Source organism: Platichthys flesus, chromosome 5, assembly GCF_949316205.1.
Source record: "Platichthys flesus chromosome 5, fPlaFle2.1, whole genome shotgun sequence".
Classification (NCBI taxonomy): domain Eukaryota; kingdom Metazoa; phylum Chordata; class Actinopteri; order Pleuronectiformes; family Pleuronectidae; genus Platichthys; species Platichthys flesus.
The window spans coordinates 23,863,197-23,878,045 of record NC_084949.1 but is presented as its reverse complement, the minus strand read 5'-3'; the positions used below and the strand labels follow the sequence as shown (position 1 = coordinate 23,878,045).

Below are 14,849 nucleotides of genomic sequence, written 5' to 3'. Positions count from 1 at the left end.
CCAGGTTAAACAAGATGTTCCATCTATTCTATTGGTGATTGATTGTTATGGCTGAGTTGTTCTGGCCTCTCTGTTTACGCCACTGCCCCCTGCTGGTTCAAACTGTTTTTACACTTCCAGTCTCTTCCTGGGGTGACGTGAGGTGAAAACGGGTCCAGCCATTTATTATAGACATTTATTTATATTATATACTTTTATATACAGTCAATGATTTAAATGATTCATTTAAACAACCAAAGTGCACACCGATTCACGGATACACACTCCGGTGATGGAGGACAGAGCTGGAGATGCGTCACCAACACTGGTAAAAGCTATTCCTCCTACTTTTAGCCTTGAAAGTATTTATCATAATAATACACAATAACACACTCTGTTGATACAATAACACAGAACACAGAAGGGCTTATACACAATCTCTGACCCTCAGATCATGCACTTGTGTGCGTGTGTGTGTGTGTGTGTGTGTGTGTGTGTGTGTGTGTGTGTGCGTGTGTGTGTGTGTGTGTGTGTGTGTGTGTGTGTGTGTGTGTGTGTTTGTGTGTGTGTCCAGGTATTACTCATGTTGTAGGGACCTAAATCTGTCTTCACAGTCACATTAAGGGAACATGTTTTGCTTGTTATTATAATGATCAACTCCATAACAAAGTTACAAAGTTAAAACAAGATGAAGATGGCAGGACAGAGGCAAATAAAATCAATCAATTCATATCATATAAGACCCCCCCCCCTCAATAATTTATGTTTTGGAGTCAAATGAGACAGATGGGACATAATAAAAGAACAACAGTTAACTGCATTGATTAAAATAATTAATAAAAAGCTTTCCTAAAAAGATGAGTTTTGAGAAGGGATTTGAAATGGCGACAAAAAGCAAACAACACAAAAACCTGTGTGTGTACGTGTGTGTGTGTGTGTGTGTGTGTATCCACAACCTAACCAAATAAAGTCGGGCTTAATCTGATATGATCCAACCTATTGTACTCACATGATTCTCAGACACGACTTGGTACATGCATTTGTTTGCATCTATAATGAATGAGTCACATTGTTGCTTAAAACTGGAACCTCTGTTGATTCTGCCAACAGCTAATGTAGATTTACAAACTATTAAAATTTCCAAATTCACACTTTGAATCAAGCAATGACTAAACATGTGAATCTGAGGAAACCACATCACAGTGCATCAGCAGTGTCTCAGCAGAGGGCTCCAAAGTCCAAGGAAACAATTTGACCTTTATTTTGAAGTACGTTCATGGTGAGATATTTCTTGATGTGATTTAAAAGTGAACTTATAAGATCAGCATGTGAGTGATTTACTGGCGATAGTTTACTTTAGAATCCATAAAATTAACAGGTTGTTATGTTTATGTATTATCGTAAAAGTTTGTGACAATTGTTACAGGAACCTGCACATGGACTACAAGTTCCACCCTCCAATGACACGCCTCCTCCTGGTACACACACACACACACACACACAAGCAGCATGTTCTATGAAAACATGTTATTATAGTTATGTTTTTTAGTTTATCGCATTTTAGTTTTGTTCCAGCTGTAATCAAAACCAACAATTATTGTTTCAATTTAACATTTTAATAGATGCCTGTTTCATAAAATATGTTTTCCTCTTTGCAGTTTATAAAGAGTCACTTAAAGCTCTATTTTTTAAATGAGATTCTGAATTCACGTGTTATCTCTTGTGTGTTTCTATTTTAAAATGAACAGATGAACTTCAGACCAGAGAGGACTTATTGCTACGTGAGTCAAATGAGATCAGTCCTGAGGTTAAACACTTACTTCTACCATATGAATGAAGGACATGTCATGTGACCTACGCTTCCTGCTCACCTCTCCAGATTACCGTCACCTGAGCCTGGACCCGAACACAGCGTACAGAGAGCTGCTTCTGTCCGAGAGCGACAGAAAGGTAGAGCTCACAGACTCGGTCCAGTCGTACCCTGAACACCCAGACAGGTTCTCCCACCGCTTCCAGGTGGGAGAACCTGTCTCCCACCTGGGGAGACAGGTTCCTGACAGAGGGCCTGTCAGGAAGCTGCTACTGGGAGGTGGAGTTCGAGGGGTCGGTTGAAGTAGCGGTGGCGTACAAAGGCCTTGGAAGGTCAGATTATTATCACGAGTGTGCGTTTGGCTGCAACGACAAATCCTGGAGTTTAGACTTAAACGTGAACAGAGAGTGTTTCAGACACAACGACCAGGAGACCTCGGTGCCGGAGTCCCAGTCCTCCACAGTGGGTGTGTACCTGGATTATGAAGCAGGTTCTCTGACCCACTACTGCGTCTGTGACACGACGCTGCAGCTGATGCACCGAGTCGAGACCACGTTCACCGAGCCGCTCTACCCCGGGCTGTGGGTCGCAGGCAGTGCCCGGCTGTGTGACCTGACGTCCAGCCAACAAGTGGGACGTCTCGGATGTGCAGCAGCGGGGATGGGATGTTGATTTCAGAAGGAGTGTGACACAAAACATCAAGGCTGCTCGTTGATCATGCAAAGATTGATTTAGAAATCCAAAAAAGTAATAATGTATCCATGGCCGTACGAGAAATTAAATTCTGAAATATTTGAACAACTATTGAATTGATAGCCAACACACTTTAATATGTATAATATTTAATTTAGTGTATTTTATTTGAGAAGTAAAAACTATAGTAAAAAAACACTTTAATAGAATTATAACAGATTAGGGCTTTATCTGATTGTAATTCAGATATTAACTAATAAAAGTGTCACTGGGCACTTTGTTTAAAAAGTACATATACATTTATATATATGTTTTGATGCAAAACAAAAAAAATGTATTAAAGCCTCTATGTGGTTACATATGATATGAATAAATCAAACTTGATGTCATTGCAGGATGTCTGAGTGTCTGTGTCCTACAGGAACAACACAAGTTCAAGACAATGTGAGGCGACCTGAGCACAAATATAATGATAGTACACAGACCACAATTGAAAATGCGTTAATATGGAGGTTTATTACAACATTAAAGTTTCAGAACAATTACATCACTTGAGTTATATTTTTGACACTTGCCTTCAAAATAGCAGAGATGATTTTTAACTGAGGAGCCAGAGTTGAGGCCCTTGTGGCATCAAGTGTGAAGAGTTGTTGGACGAGGGACTTAAAATCCCTCCGAGCTCCAGAGCGTCGATCCGAAGCCGACGTGACTTCTGAAGTAAGTTTCCCTTTAAAAACCATCATTACTGAGTAAATGTAAACAAGCATTGATAACAATACAGATGACAAACACTCACTTTCATTTGTTAATTTATATTCCTACCGAAAAACAAAAAACAAAAATCAGTCTGAACACCTTCAGCTGTTGAGCACCAATCACAGGGAAGCTTTCTGCTGAGGTCACAGAGGTGATAGATGCGGCGGTTGGGCCACGTGGCTCTGAAACAGCGTGATTCGATCCAGCAGCGTCAGAGGGATGTCTCTGATGACTGAAGACAGGTCTTCATGTTGAAGAGGATAGATGACCACGCTCAGTGCCGAGCGCTCGGCCGAAAATCTGACAGAGAGACAAACACACGGAAAGGCAAAATTAAAGACTCATCTCACAATTAAATGGAAGGTGTTCAATATGTGTACACACACTCACACACTCACACACTCACACACTCACTGACCTCTCCAGCAGCACTTTCTGCAGCGTGCGACAAGCCACCAAGGTGCCGCCCATGAACATGTGACACATGACGACGTGACAGCACCGCTCCATGAAGGTTTCTGTGGCGGACGGGTCAAAGGTGCCGCTGCGCGAGATAAGGCAGAGGCGTCTCAGACGAGAGCAGGAGGACAGGGCCTCGAAGAAGGAGGCGTTGGCGTTCAGGTGCGGCTGCTCTAACCTGAGGAACAGACACACACAATCTTCAACACTGAAACATAAATCAAAGTGTTTTACTGCCCCAGAACGTTTAATAACAAAAACTCTACATCAAACTATAAGATTTTTCATGTTTATTATCAATACTCATCTGATGGTGAGTGTCTATTATTGCAGTAAATTACAAAAACGTGTTCTCACCGGAGTTCCTGCAGCTGTGTGCACTGTTTAAGAGTGTCCAGCAAGGCCGGGGTGTAGTTCATGGTCTTTAGTGATCCCATGTTGGCGAGGGATAAAACCTGCAGTTCTTTGCACTGCCTGACGAGCTGGACCAGCCCCGTCCCCCGCAAGACCCCAGGAAGCCCAGCGAGCGTCAGACGACGCAATCGATGCAGAGCTTCAAGTGCAGCTAAGTGTGCATCACCGACTCCTCGAGCCCACGCACACATGCCCCGGGGCTCGACGCTGGCACGAGCGCAGGGCTCGAGCCGAGGCAGCGTGGAGACAAATCCTGGGCCGATGAGCTCTAAGGTCTCTAAAAAAGGGCAGCCAGCCAGGAGCTGAGCGAGCCCTGAGGTGGTGTCCCCCGACAGGGACGACTCTGAATCAGGCTTGTGGTTCTGGATCCCCACACGAGGAACCTTCTTGAGCCCCAGGAACAACGGGGAGGGAGATGTGTTATTTGCAGAGATGTGATGGGAGTTTGAGCTGTCTGACAGAGCGCAGGCCGGCAGAGTGAGAGAGCGCAGGTGTCTGAATTTGGCCAAGCTGCCACACAGGTGTGTTTCCCCGGCCGGCCCAGGTGTGTGTTCATGATGGTAGTGTGTGTGCATCAGGTTCAGTTGTTTAATGTTCGAACAGCCGACCGCCAGCCGGCTCATCGTGCCAGGCACCAGGTGATCGTCAACATTCCTGCACTCGGAGTACAGGACCTGGTTGATCCCGCTGAGGTTCAGGCTGGTGAGCTGCTTGGCGTCTCGGACCCCCCCCTCCAGCAGCGACTGGAACACCTGGGGCCACAGAGACGGGCAGCGGCTGAAGCTGAGGTGCTTGGGGCTGTTTCCTTCCAGCGCTCTCTTTAGAGACAGGGAGTCCAGCCAGGAGCGGGGGAGCTGCAGGGCCTCCAGCTCCCCTCGCTGACCCAAACTCTGGGCGAGCGAGGGGGCAGCGGGCCAGTGGGCCGGGTTCGGGCCGGGAATCGAGACGAGGAAAACTCTGAGACGCTTCGGGACGTGAACGCTGAACACGGCCAGGTAGAGGAGGAGCAAGGTCTGGTTCACCTGTGGACAGTAATTCATGGTTACAGACTCTACTCACAGCGGTGTGTGTTACAGGTGTGTACGTATAGGAACAAACTGACCTCTCCTGGAGCCAAACGTGCGGTGAACTCCTCCAGCTGCTGGTAATGTGGCACACTGCTCTGACCCACCATCAACTGGCAGCAGACACCGACGCCCTCCCTGGTCACATCCGAGATGTCAAACTGCAGCATCAGCCTGAAAGACACAGAGAGAAAATGGTGACGCCTCGACCTTTGACCCAGTGCCATCATTAAAGCATCAGGGTCCCACTCACTGAGCTGAAACACAAGTGAATGGTGGATATTACCCATGATCCCCAGCTTCCTGAGCCAGAGGAGCTGCCATTGTCACAAATACACCAAACTCTGTTAAGAACTTTTCCTATTTTGACAGTTTTCTGGCTGATATCGACATAAACGCTGGTTTTTAATGACTTCTAATTGTGTTTAAATTGAACTTTAAGATGTGACTATCGGTCAGTTCCACACTTCTAAGCGGAGTTTGTACCCAATCACCAAAGTTAGATAGAGCAAGGAAAGACGTTCACGGTTAGGAGTGGGAAGGAAGGCGGCACCATTTTCCTAATTCCAAGTCAGTGAACCTTCAAACTCATTTAGAAGCCGAAGGTGAAAAAGTTGCAACGTGTGGCTTAAAAGGAAGATTTGAGATGAGCTGTAATAACTTTGAGAATTCCTTAAGTATTATCAGTGAGAATTTTACTTTCCCCAATACCGACATGAAACTAATGACAGCCACACAATCCTCATCTGTACTTTATATTAAGAGCAGCCACATAGAGTATAAATGCTAATGCTGCTTTTCCAATAATTACATTTAAACTGATACATATTTTGAAATCTCAGCGATCTGACGGATGCTTACTTGCGGAGCTGGGCGCAGCACGGCACCACGCCATAACTCGGAGTCAACAGTGTCTGCCTGAGCTCCGACAGGCGGCTCAGCGAACCCACGGCCTCTGAGCTGAGCTGCGCCGAGTTGAAACCTGCTGTCACATCGAAAGCCAGCGATCGGAGCGAGGAGAGGGAGGAGAGGAGGCGGGACAGACGCAAGGAGGTGAGGCGGCAGCCGGTGACATCGAGGTGCGTCACGGCCCTGCAGCGGGCGAGTTGATCCAAGGTGGAGCCGGACAGCCAGTAGCAGCCATTAAGGCTCAGAGACTGGACGTGATTGGCCAGCTGCTTCAGTATTTGCCGAACCAACTGATCATCAGCCTGAAGGAGAAGCAATAACAAAATGTTTGTTAAAGAACATTGATTTCAATATACAAAACATTCCACACATTCAAATGATCTTCGAGATCTGCAGGTAATTTGTGGCAGAGATCCTGAAACACTCCTGATCAGTGCACAGAAATAATGAAGAGCTTGGTGGCGTAGTCTTACCAGATACTCCTCAGACAGGCTGACGTGTGTGAGCAGGGTCTTGTCGTGGCACAGCGTCTGCAGCTTGTGGCAGACGTTTGCCACGTTCAGCAGCAGGTCACACACGGTCACATGGCGGAGGATGCACAGCAGGATCTCATCGCTCAGGTCTGACATGCCCACTGAGGTGGAAGACATGGTGTCCTCATCGCACACCGCCTGAGATCAACAGAAAGGGAGAAATTACCACTATGGAAAAGATGCAACAGGTCCTTCACTAATCATTAACTCAATTAAGACTGTAAATGTGGTAAAATCAACAAAAACATGTATAAAGCACATGTAAAGTGTTTTATAATAAAACTCATGAAAGACATTACAGGAACAAATCTAAGTAAAGTAGGAATAAAAGTCTGAGAAGAGAATAAAACACGTTATGGATACTCAAAAGCCCCATGTGGGTCTTCAATTTACCATTAATCTATCAAGGGAATAATTGACACGTCACAATAGTAAAAGCCGTAAATAATCAAATGGATTACAGATCAATCATTATGTTGTGAGCAACATCTGGGTGTTCAATACTGTGCTATGGAATATTTCAAATCAGTAAGCAGGTCTGCTTCATGGCAATACTGAATTTATTAAAGGAAACGTTTGCATCAATGTTAATGTTAATTGTCAAGTTTATAAAAAAGTGAATTAGCTAAAAACAGAATTTAATGTATCTTGTCACTGGAGTTATTGTCATAGCAGATGGTTTTATCCATATTGGCCTTTATTAACACACAGATTATTTATTTATAGTATACAAGAAACAATCAGTGAAGTATTTTCATTCAGAGTTATTACCATGCTACAGTTTATATCATAAGTAGAAACGTAGAATATTTGCTGTGTTGTATTCAGACGTGAGAACCCGATGGTCGCACATGTAAAGTGTGTGTCACTGTGTGTCACTTTGTGTTGAACGTGTCGTCAACACAAAGCACTGAACACGTCTCTATGGACTCAGGGAAATTATAACGGTGCAGTTTTCTACTTTCAGGCTTTTTCACCGACAACTAGAGAAACAATCCTCAGGCGGATGAATCTATTATAATAAGGATTAGCTGCAGCTCCTGCAGACAGGAACAGACATGTGAGAGGATCCCTTTGTGGTAGATGTTCTGAGGATGAAGCTGCTCGGGTTCCTGACTCCAGACACTGAGACAGACATGTGTGGAGCCACTTTCACTTCGATCAGCTGCTGAAGGGTCCGCTTGTACACAGACGACGTGTACCTGTGTTTATCAGCAGGTTAACTTGCGTGTAATGTTTGAATAGTGACACTGAATCCCCCCCTCTCCTGATTTAAGAAGTCCACAGTTTAATGGAAGTAAAGTCCTGACTAGCATTGACATGATTAGCTAACCAGTTCCCAGCAGCACCGACCAGAGCCCGGTGTCGTGTGTGGTCGAGCTCGGTCTGTCCAACCAACCTGAACGATCTGTCGGTCCATGTCCTCGGAGACACTTGTCAATGTCCCACTCATGATTCACAGGAAGTTAAAGGTTCATGCAAACACACAGAGCTCATGTTTCCACCGGGCTGCAGCACGGCGGAACGACTTCTCAGAGCACGGACAGGGTTCACTGCTGCACGCCGGCGGAGGGTTTTACAGCGACGGACCCATTTCCTGTCAGTCCGTTCCAATGAATTGTTTTATTTTTAATTATTTTATTAAAACTCAATAAAAAGGGAAATTTAATAAATTACACGCTTCTCAGATTAAAAAATAATGAAAAATACCTCAATGTTATATGGTTTTCATGTGGCTCAAAGATTTGTGGTTTTAATATACATCTTATATATTTATTAGGTCAGTAAAAATCTAATAAAAAGGTTAAAGCTTCTAAAATCAATTTTAATTTCATGTTAGGGCATTGACAGGAGGCAAAATTTAAAGGACCCGGCTGCAGACAAAATTTAGAAACTTTATTCATTAGAAATGTTTTTTAAAAGTCATCTGACACTCTGCACTTAATATTCCATACAATATATTTTAAACATTATAAATAAAGTAGCAATATCCCAAGAATAAAGTTGTAATTTTATGAGAATAAAAATGTGGTAAATTAGTTTGATTAAAAACAAGATTGATATCTATATATTATTTTAATTTTACAACCCTATATGTTGTACTTGTTCAAGTAGTCGTGCATTAACAATCAATAATTCATCATCAATGATTTATTCTCACATTAATTTAGATGTGTAAATGATGGTACTATAATTAAACATGTTACAGTCTGTCTTGAGAGTACAACACAAGGTGGCAGTAAAGTTTGCCCTGGACTGGGTGTCCAAGTGTTCATACACTTATTTTAATCGTTGTCTTTTCTCATGAATGTAAATGATACATCTATTGCGTTTATGACCGTCCTATATGAAGAATCCCTCACATGAGACACTCTGGTTTTCTACCTTTTCAAATGTTGTTCTTTGGTTTTTCCTCACCCATGGTAAGGTTAAAGTTCAGAGGATGACGCACACAAGCCTCAAGCGAAGTTTAGTTTGTGAACATGGGCTCTACCAATAAATGTTATAATCATTTTATTTGTTGACTCTTTGAATTTGATTTCTTTTTTTCACACTTTTAAAACTACTACTGCAGTCGTATCTTGAGGGTAGATATAGATCCACTTTGTCCATCCAAGTGAAAGAAATGATCTTTGACAGGCTCAAAACCTAGTTCATAATTGACAATACACATTACATATTAAAAAATATGGCTCAGCAATGCTCACAAATTAAATTTAAACATCTGAACTCACTTCTTAAATAGACACATAAGGAGCTGTTAGAAACCGCAATTGTGAAAAACAGGTTGAAGTGAAGTGTCCATTTTTAATTGTTGAGGGGGGTTATTGCCAAAGGAGTGATGGATTTGCGGCAGATGCTTTTTGGGGCCAGTGGAACTTGGTAACATCTGCCTGATGGCAGCAACTGGAAAGACTGGTGGAGGGAGAGAGATTGGTCATCTCTAATAGGGGTAGATAGGGGTGTTTGATACCAGGTATTTTGCTGGCCTTATTATTTATATAGGAGTTTTGATTGGTTGTGAGGGCCTTGAACCAAGATGAGATGTTGAAGGTGAGGATGGGCTAAATATATCCGGGTTAAAATGTCCTTGCTGACATCGAAAGTTATGGCTTCATTACATCATTTGAGATCAAGGAATTTATAGAATTCTGTAGCATTTCAAATAGTTCAAATGATGCCTTTAATATTTAAATGACAGATTTAAATAAGAAAATGACAGTGCATTTTGACTTGACACACACACAGCTGTCTTTGTATCTCCCTCGGCTCCTTACAGCTGCCCTCATCTTGACAGTGAGCCAGCAGGCACAATACACAGAGCCTGAAACTCAACTCTACTGGAGTTCAGCCATTAGACCCAGTGACATCACCTGCTGTGATGTCATTTCTTCCATGAAAGACCCATTGTTATGGTTGCAAGACAAACTGCCATCAATTACCCAGAGTCTATACTTTAATGTATAGATCTTTTAATTTGCTGTCTGTCATGCAACATGTGTCCGACCCTTTTTATAAACAGTCTATGCACCGACCCTTGATTATAAAATTTGTGCAGTAACATGGGACAGAGTAGTGTAGTAGTGAGTAGTGACGTGAATAAGACCAAGTAGACAGACTGGAATCTCAGACATGTGCACTTTATTGGGTTGTTGTGAACACCACGAATAATGCACAAACCTTACACCTCCATACAAGGTAGAAGCTTTGTCTTTTGCATAATGACAAACACAAACTGGACCAAGTATTGTTTAAGGCTGATAGTACAAAAAACAAAACAAGTTTCAGATTATATAATTTACATATTAAGTAATACTACAGGCCTTTTGGGCCACGGCCCCAACCAGAGAATAAACCTTCATAGAGGCAAATAAGATGGTGAACACAGACATCTGGAATGACCTACACAAACACAACAACGAACATCATGTTCCTCACACATTCACACCGCCTCGGACGCTCTGTACTTCCAGCAGAGTTTCTCCCCATCAGGGGGCGTGGTGCCATAGCCATAGTGATGAGGGAAATGGAAGAGGTGTCTTGGGCTCAGCATACACCAGTGTGTTGGTGTAGGCATGTATGCAGAGCCTGTAGTTTGGGTTTGTAGCAGTGTGTTTTGGGGAGGGGGTGGGGAGGTGGAGACTGTCTGTTTAGAAGCACTTCCTGTGGACAATGCTGGGGCCGGACTCATCATACTCCTGCTTGCTGATCCACATCTGCTGGAAGGTGGACAGAGAGGCCAGGATGGAGCCTCCGATCCAGACAGAGTACTTCCTCTCTGGGGGAGCAATGATCTGCAGGGACCAAAATAGAAATAGGGTTAGAAATACCATAATTGTTATTATAATTGTACTTCTTGCAAGTATTTAAGTCTACAATTAAATACAGTAAAACAGGGAATGCAAGAGATTGAATACTGCATTTACACAGTTTGTCCACTAAGGGCCAGTAGAGCATAAAGAGCCTTTAACATTTTTTGCATCGTTGCCTCAGAGGATGTGCAGACGAGTTTTACCTTGATCTTCATGGTGGTGGGAGCCAAGGCAGTGATTTCCTTCTGCATGCGGTCAGCAATGCCAGGGTACATGGTGGTTCCTCCAGACATCACAGTGTTGGCGTACAGGTCCTTACGGATGTCCACATCACACTTCATGATGCTGTTGAAGGTAGTTTCGTGGATACCGCAAGACTCCATTCCTGTGAAAAGAAGGTGTTCAGTCAAACCGAAGGAAATGTGTGTTGTGACCGTGTTTGAAATTCAAGTCTCATCTTCTGCAAGTGTCATGATGTTAATTACCAAGGAATGACGGCTGGAAGAGAGCCTCGGGACAACGGAACCTCTCATTTCCAATGGTGATGACCTGTCCGTCGGGCAGCTCGTAGCTCTTCTCCAGGGACGAGGAGGAGGCAGCGGTTCCCATCTCCTGCTCAAAGTCCAGAGCAACGTAACACAGCTTCTCCTTGATGTCACGCACAATCTCACGCTCGGCTGAGAGAGAAGAAAACAATAATCTCCATCATGATTTGTTCCTTTAGCTTTAAATAGCAGCTTGCTTTGAAACCATTGTGCGCTGCTCACCTGTGGTGGTGAAGCTGTAGCCCCTCTCCGTCAGGATCTTCATGAGGTAGTCTGTCAGGTCCCTGCCAGCGAGGTCCAACCTGAGGATGGCGTGGGGCAGGGCGTAGCCCTCGTAGATGGGCACTGTGTGGGTGACACCATCTCCAGAGTCCATCACGATACCAGTGGTACGACCGGAGGCGTACAGGGACAGCACAGCCTGGATGGCCACGTACATGGCAGGAGTGTTGAAGGTCTCAAACATGATCTGGAGGAGAGGGAGAAAAAGGATGAGTCAATGAACTGTGTTAAAGTAAACTGGTATTGGTTAGTGTAATCAGATCAAGGGCACAGAACAGGAGCCGTTGTGTTTTGAATATTAACACCACTCATTACCCGTTAGTTTGATCATGTTAACTCTACACGATGGAGTGCAACAACCCGCTCTACCATCTGTTGCATCATGCAAACACCAGAGTGTGGTTAGAGACTTTTCATATATTGCAACACAGCAGTGACCATGCTGCAGATTGTCATTCCTGAAGCAGAGAGATAAAGACCTGAAGCATCCGCAGATGTGAAAAGATCAGCACAGGAAGGAAGAAACCTGGAGATTGAAGGAGCAGCAAGGAAGGAAATGGATTGAGAAGAAGAAGAAGAAACTGCTGGGCGACAACATGGTTTCCCGTTGGTCGGCCCTGCAGGTGAGCTGAGTGCATCAAGCCAATGTTACCTGGGTCATCTTTTCCCTGTTGGCTTTGGGGTTCAGGGGGGCCTCTGTGAGCAGGACTGGGTGCTCCTCTGGGGCCACTCTCAGCTCGTTGTAGAAGGTGTGATGCCAGATCTTCTCCATGTCGTCCCAGTTGGTGACGATACCGTGCTCAATGGGGTACTTCAGGGTCAGGATTCCCCTCTTGCTCTGTGCCTCATCACCCACGTAGCTGTCCTTCTGGCCCATTCCAACCATCACACCCTGGGAAGCAAAGAAGAGAGTGTGAGTACGTACAGAACTGTATGTTATTCAAGGTTTTTTGGATTTATATTGTGTTTAGGGGGAAGCTGTGTACCTGATGCCTGGGGCGTCCAACAATGGAGGGGAACACGGCACGGGGAGCGTCGTCTCCTGCAAAGCCAGCTTTGCACATACCGGAGCCATTGTCCACAACGAGGGCGGCGATTTCTTCTTCCATTTTCTGGAAGGAGGAGGAGGAGGAGGGAGACAGAGGAGGAGGAGGAGGAGGAGGAGGAGGACGGAGACAGAGGAGGGGATTGTTAATCACTGATGCCCTGTGACAGTGAAGCCTCACATCTGGCAAACCCGTTTGAACCCCTGCCGTGGGGGGGGAGTGGACGCTGGATGTCGCAGTGGCGCACGCTCCAGCTCGGATCCGGAGCTGGGAGACAAAAGGCTGATTCTCCCACTCTGGTCTGGTCATGGCCATATAAGGAAAAACGGGGGGCAGCTGGAAAAGGCGGTGGCCCCCAGTGAAACCGCCCAGTGTCCTAACACCGACCGACCGGCCACTCCCTTTCACCACCGACCCACCAACCACTGACGGTTGTGATGAATGAACTTCCATCAGTAACGGTCATGTCGTCACCATAAGGGTTATATGTAAGAAAAGGTTGGACTGACAGTTGTTGTTTTATGCCAATGTCACAATAACCTCTTGATACGCTTCCACCTTCAGTTTAAGTGGTTTTAACTTTAATCCGACTAATCTCCCTTCATCCGTCTCTCTGGGGCCAAAGCATCTTCTTACCCGGGTCAGTGTGATCTGTTCTGCGGTGACAGCTCGGGAGCACCCGGGTTAAATCCGCAGCAGCCCCCGGTTCAAACACACAATCACACCGCAAAACCACTAGTGTATAAACTAAAAGATATTGTGTAGCGACGGAGCAGGAACAACACAACAACACGAATGAATGAGGTGGATTTTAAAAGTTGAGTCGCACAGAAATCGCATCATAACTTCGCTGCGTGCATGAATGCAGCTCAAACACGCACAATTAAACTACACATGAATCAGAGCAGCTTCCGTGTCGGTGCGTGCGGGGGTCTCACCTGTGTGCGGGGTTGGTTTGCGGGTTCTGGTCTGTGCGGGGAAACGCTGCAAAGATGCGGCTCCGTGTAATGTCTGATCTCGACTGCGACGGAGGCCGAGGAGCCGCTTCGCTTTATCAGCGCTCGTGCTGCAGCCCCGCGCCATAAAAGGAGAACTTTCCGCACGGCGGCCTCCCATTGGTCCCGCTGCATCCACTGGGCGTGGCGTAAATTGCGGATGATGACCCCCCCCCAACCCTGCGCGCGGATGGGACGGGCAGCGTGAAAAGAGAGCCTCGACTTTACTATCAAACACTGATCGATACGGGAGGTGGTCGATGATCGATCGATTCTCTCTGGTTGTTCGCGATTAATTCGATTACTGTGTGACACATGTGGGCGGGGCTAGCACAGCATACAACATGGCCCTGTTTGTAAGAAGTATGTGGTTTTCTTATTGAGCTGATATTAATTCACTGGTATTAGTTTTAATCCCTGACATCATCCATACTGAGAGGGAGCCGCCATTTTTTATTCTATTTGTCCAATGTCTTTGATTTGAAACAACACTGTGGCATTAACTTATTGCCTTTGCTGTTTTAAAGGTGTCATATGCAAATAATAAAGTTATTATAACGATAAACCCGTGATAGTTTCTTCTAGGCTTCTTCCCGAGCATTGAAAGATGATCAAAGTGCACAACTCGGACTAAACACGTCCACTATTCAGAAGTTGATTTCTGAAGGAGGTTTAGAAATCCACTGGTTCAAGAATCAAACCCGCGTCATGCATTTGCTGCAAAGTGCAAATTCATTCTTTCATCACAGACACTTTTGGCAGGTGATGCCAGGACATGGGGGGGAAATCTCAGGGGCACTGACAGCAGCGTTGACACTTCAACTGACATGTCTGCCCTTGGCAAAGACACACACACACACACACATACGCACACACACACACACACAGATCACGCGTTGACAGTGATATGTGCGGTCAAGCTGAGTGAGATATGTTTACAGCAAACATTTGAGTGGGTGTGAATCTCTTATCTCTCATCACCTGCCTGATTATCTTAAAGTGAGTGGGAGGGGGGGTGTGGGGGGTCAGAAAGAGGTGTGTCACAACCTCC

General features: G+C 45.1%; 3 protein-coding genes across 4 annotated transcripts; 1 reads left to right on the top strand and 2 right to left on the bottom strand.

Moving 5' to 3' along the window:
* Positions 1-142: 142 nt before the first annotated feature.
* LOC133953464 (stonustoxin subunit beta-like) lies at positions 143-3,067 on the top strand. Its single transcript, XM_062387389.1, has 5 exons — positions 143-307; positions 1,406-1,457; positions 1,728-1,760; positions 1,859-1,995; positions 2,042-3,067. Exons 1-5 carry the CDS (start codon positions 272-274, stop codon positions 2,459-2,461), a joined length of 678 nt encoding a protein of 225 aa, XP_062243373.1. The 5' UTR covers positions 143-271; the 3' UTR covers positions 2,462-3,067.
* Positions 2,973-8,152, bottom strand: fbxl18 (F-box and leucine-rich repeat protein 18). 2 transcript variants are annotated; one of them, XM_062387692.1, is made up of 8 exons: positions 8,017-8,152; positions 6,558-6,755; positions 6,037-6,386; positions 5,214-5,349; positions 4,055-5,133; positions 3,657-3,875; positions 3,338-3,538; positions 2,973-3,209 (listed from the first exon to the last, which is right to left on the bottom strand). In XM_062387692.1, exons 1-7 carry the CDS (start codon positions 8,068-8,070, stop codon positions 3,382-3,384), a joined length of 2,193 nt encoding a protein of 730 aa, XP_062243676.1. In that variant the 5' UTR covers positions 8,071-8,152; the 3' UTR covers positions 2,973-3,209; positions 3,338-3,381. The 2 variants fall into 2 exon arrangements, with proteins under 2 accessions (XP_062243676.1, XP_062243675.1); XM_062387691.1 differs by having other exon boundaries at positions 2,973-3,538.
* A 2,085-nt stretch (positions 8,153-10,237) lies between these two features.
* Positions 10,238-13,847, bottom strand: actb1 (actin, beta 1). The gene is made up of 7 exons (XM_062387689.1): positions 13,742-13,847; positions 12,744-12,869; positions 12,410-12,649; positions 11,698-11,944; positions 11,416-11,607; positions 11,134-11,315; positions 10,238-10,912 (listed from the first exon to the last, which is right to left on the bottom strand). The coding sequence occupies exons 2-7, from the start codon at positions 12,864-12,866 to the stop codon at positions 10,769-10,771; spliced, it is 1,128 nt and encodes a 375-aa protein (XP_062243673.1). The 5' UTR covers positions 12,867-12,869; positions 13,742-13,847; the 3' UTR covers positions 10,238-10,768.
* Between the last annotated feature and the right edge of the window lie 1,002 nt (positions 13,848-14,849).

Bases quoted from the DNA above. Each gene is read 5' to 3' on its own strand.
- actb1 (XM_062387689.1), bottom strand. From the start codon at position 12,866: ATGGAAGAAGAAATCGCCGCCCTCGTTGTGGACAATGGCTCCGGTATG. The intron at 12,650-12,743 runs GTACACAGCTTC...TTTGCTTCCCAG, and splicing joins TTGGACGCCCCAGGCATCAG to GGTGTGATGGTTGGAATGGG. The intron at 11,945-12,409 runs GTAACATTGGCT...CCTCTCCTCCAG, and splicing joins ACAGGGAAAAGATGACCCAG to ATCATGTTTGAGACCTTCAA.
- LOC133953464 (XM_062387389.1), top strand. From the start codon at position 272: ATGGAGGACAGAGCTGGAGATGCGTCACCAACACTG. The intron at 308-1,405 runs GTAAAAGCTATT...CAATTGTTACAG, and splicing joins GAGATGCGTCACCAACACTG to GAACCTGCACATGGACTACA. The intron at 1,761-1,858 runs GTGAGTCAAATG...TCACCTCTCCAG, and splicing joins CAGAGAGGACTTATTGCTAC to ATTACCGTCACCTGAGCCTG.
- fbxl18 (XM_062387691.1), bottom strand. From the start codon at position 8,070: ATGAGTGGGACATTGACAAGTGTCTCCGAGGACATGGACCGACAGATC. The intron at 5,134-5,213 runs GTCAGTTTGTTC...TACTGTCCACAG, and splicing joins CACGTTTGGCTCCAGGAGAG to GTGAACCAGACCTTGCTCCT. The intron at 3,876-4,054 runs GTGAGAACACGT...TCTGTTCCTCAG, and splicing joins ACACAGCTGCAGGAACTCCG to GTTAGAGCAGCCGCACCTGA.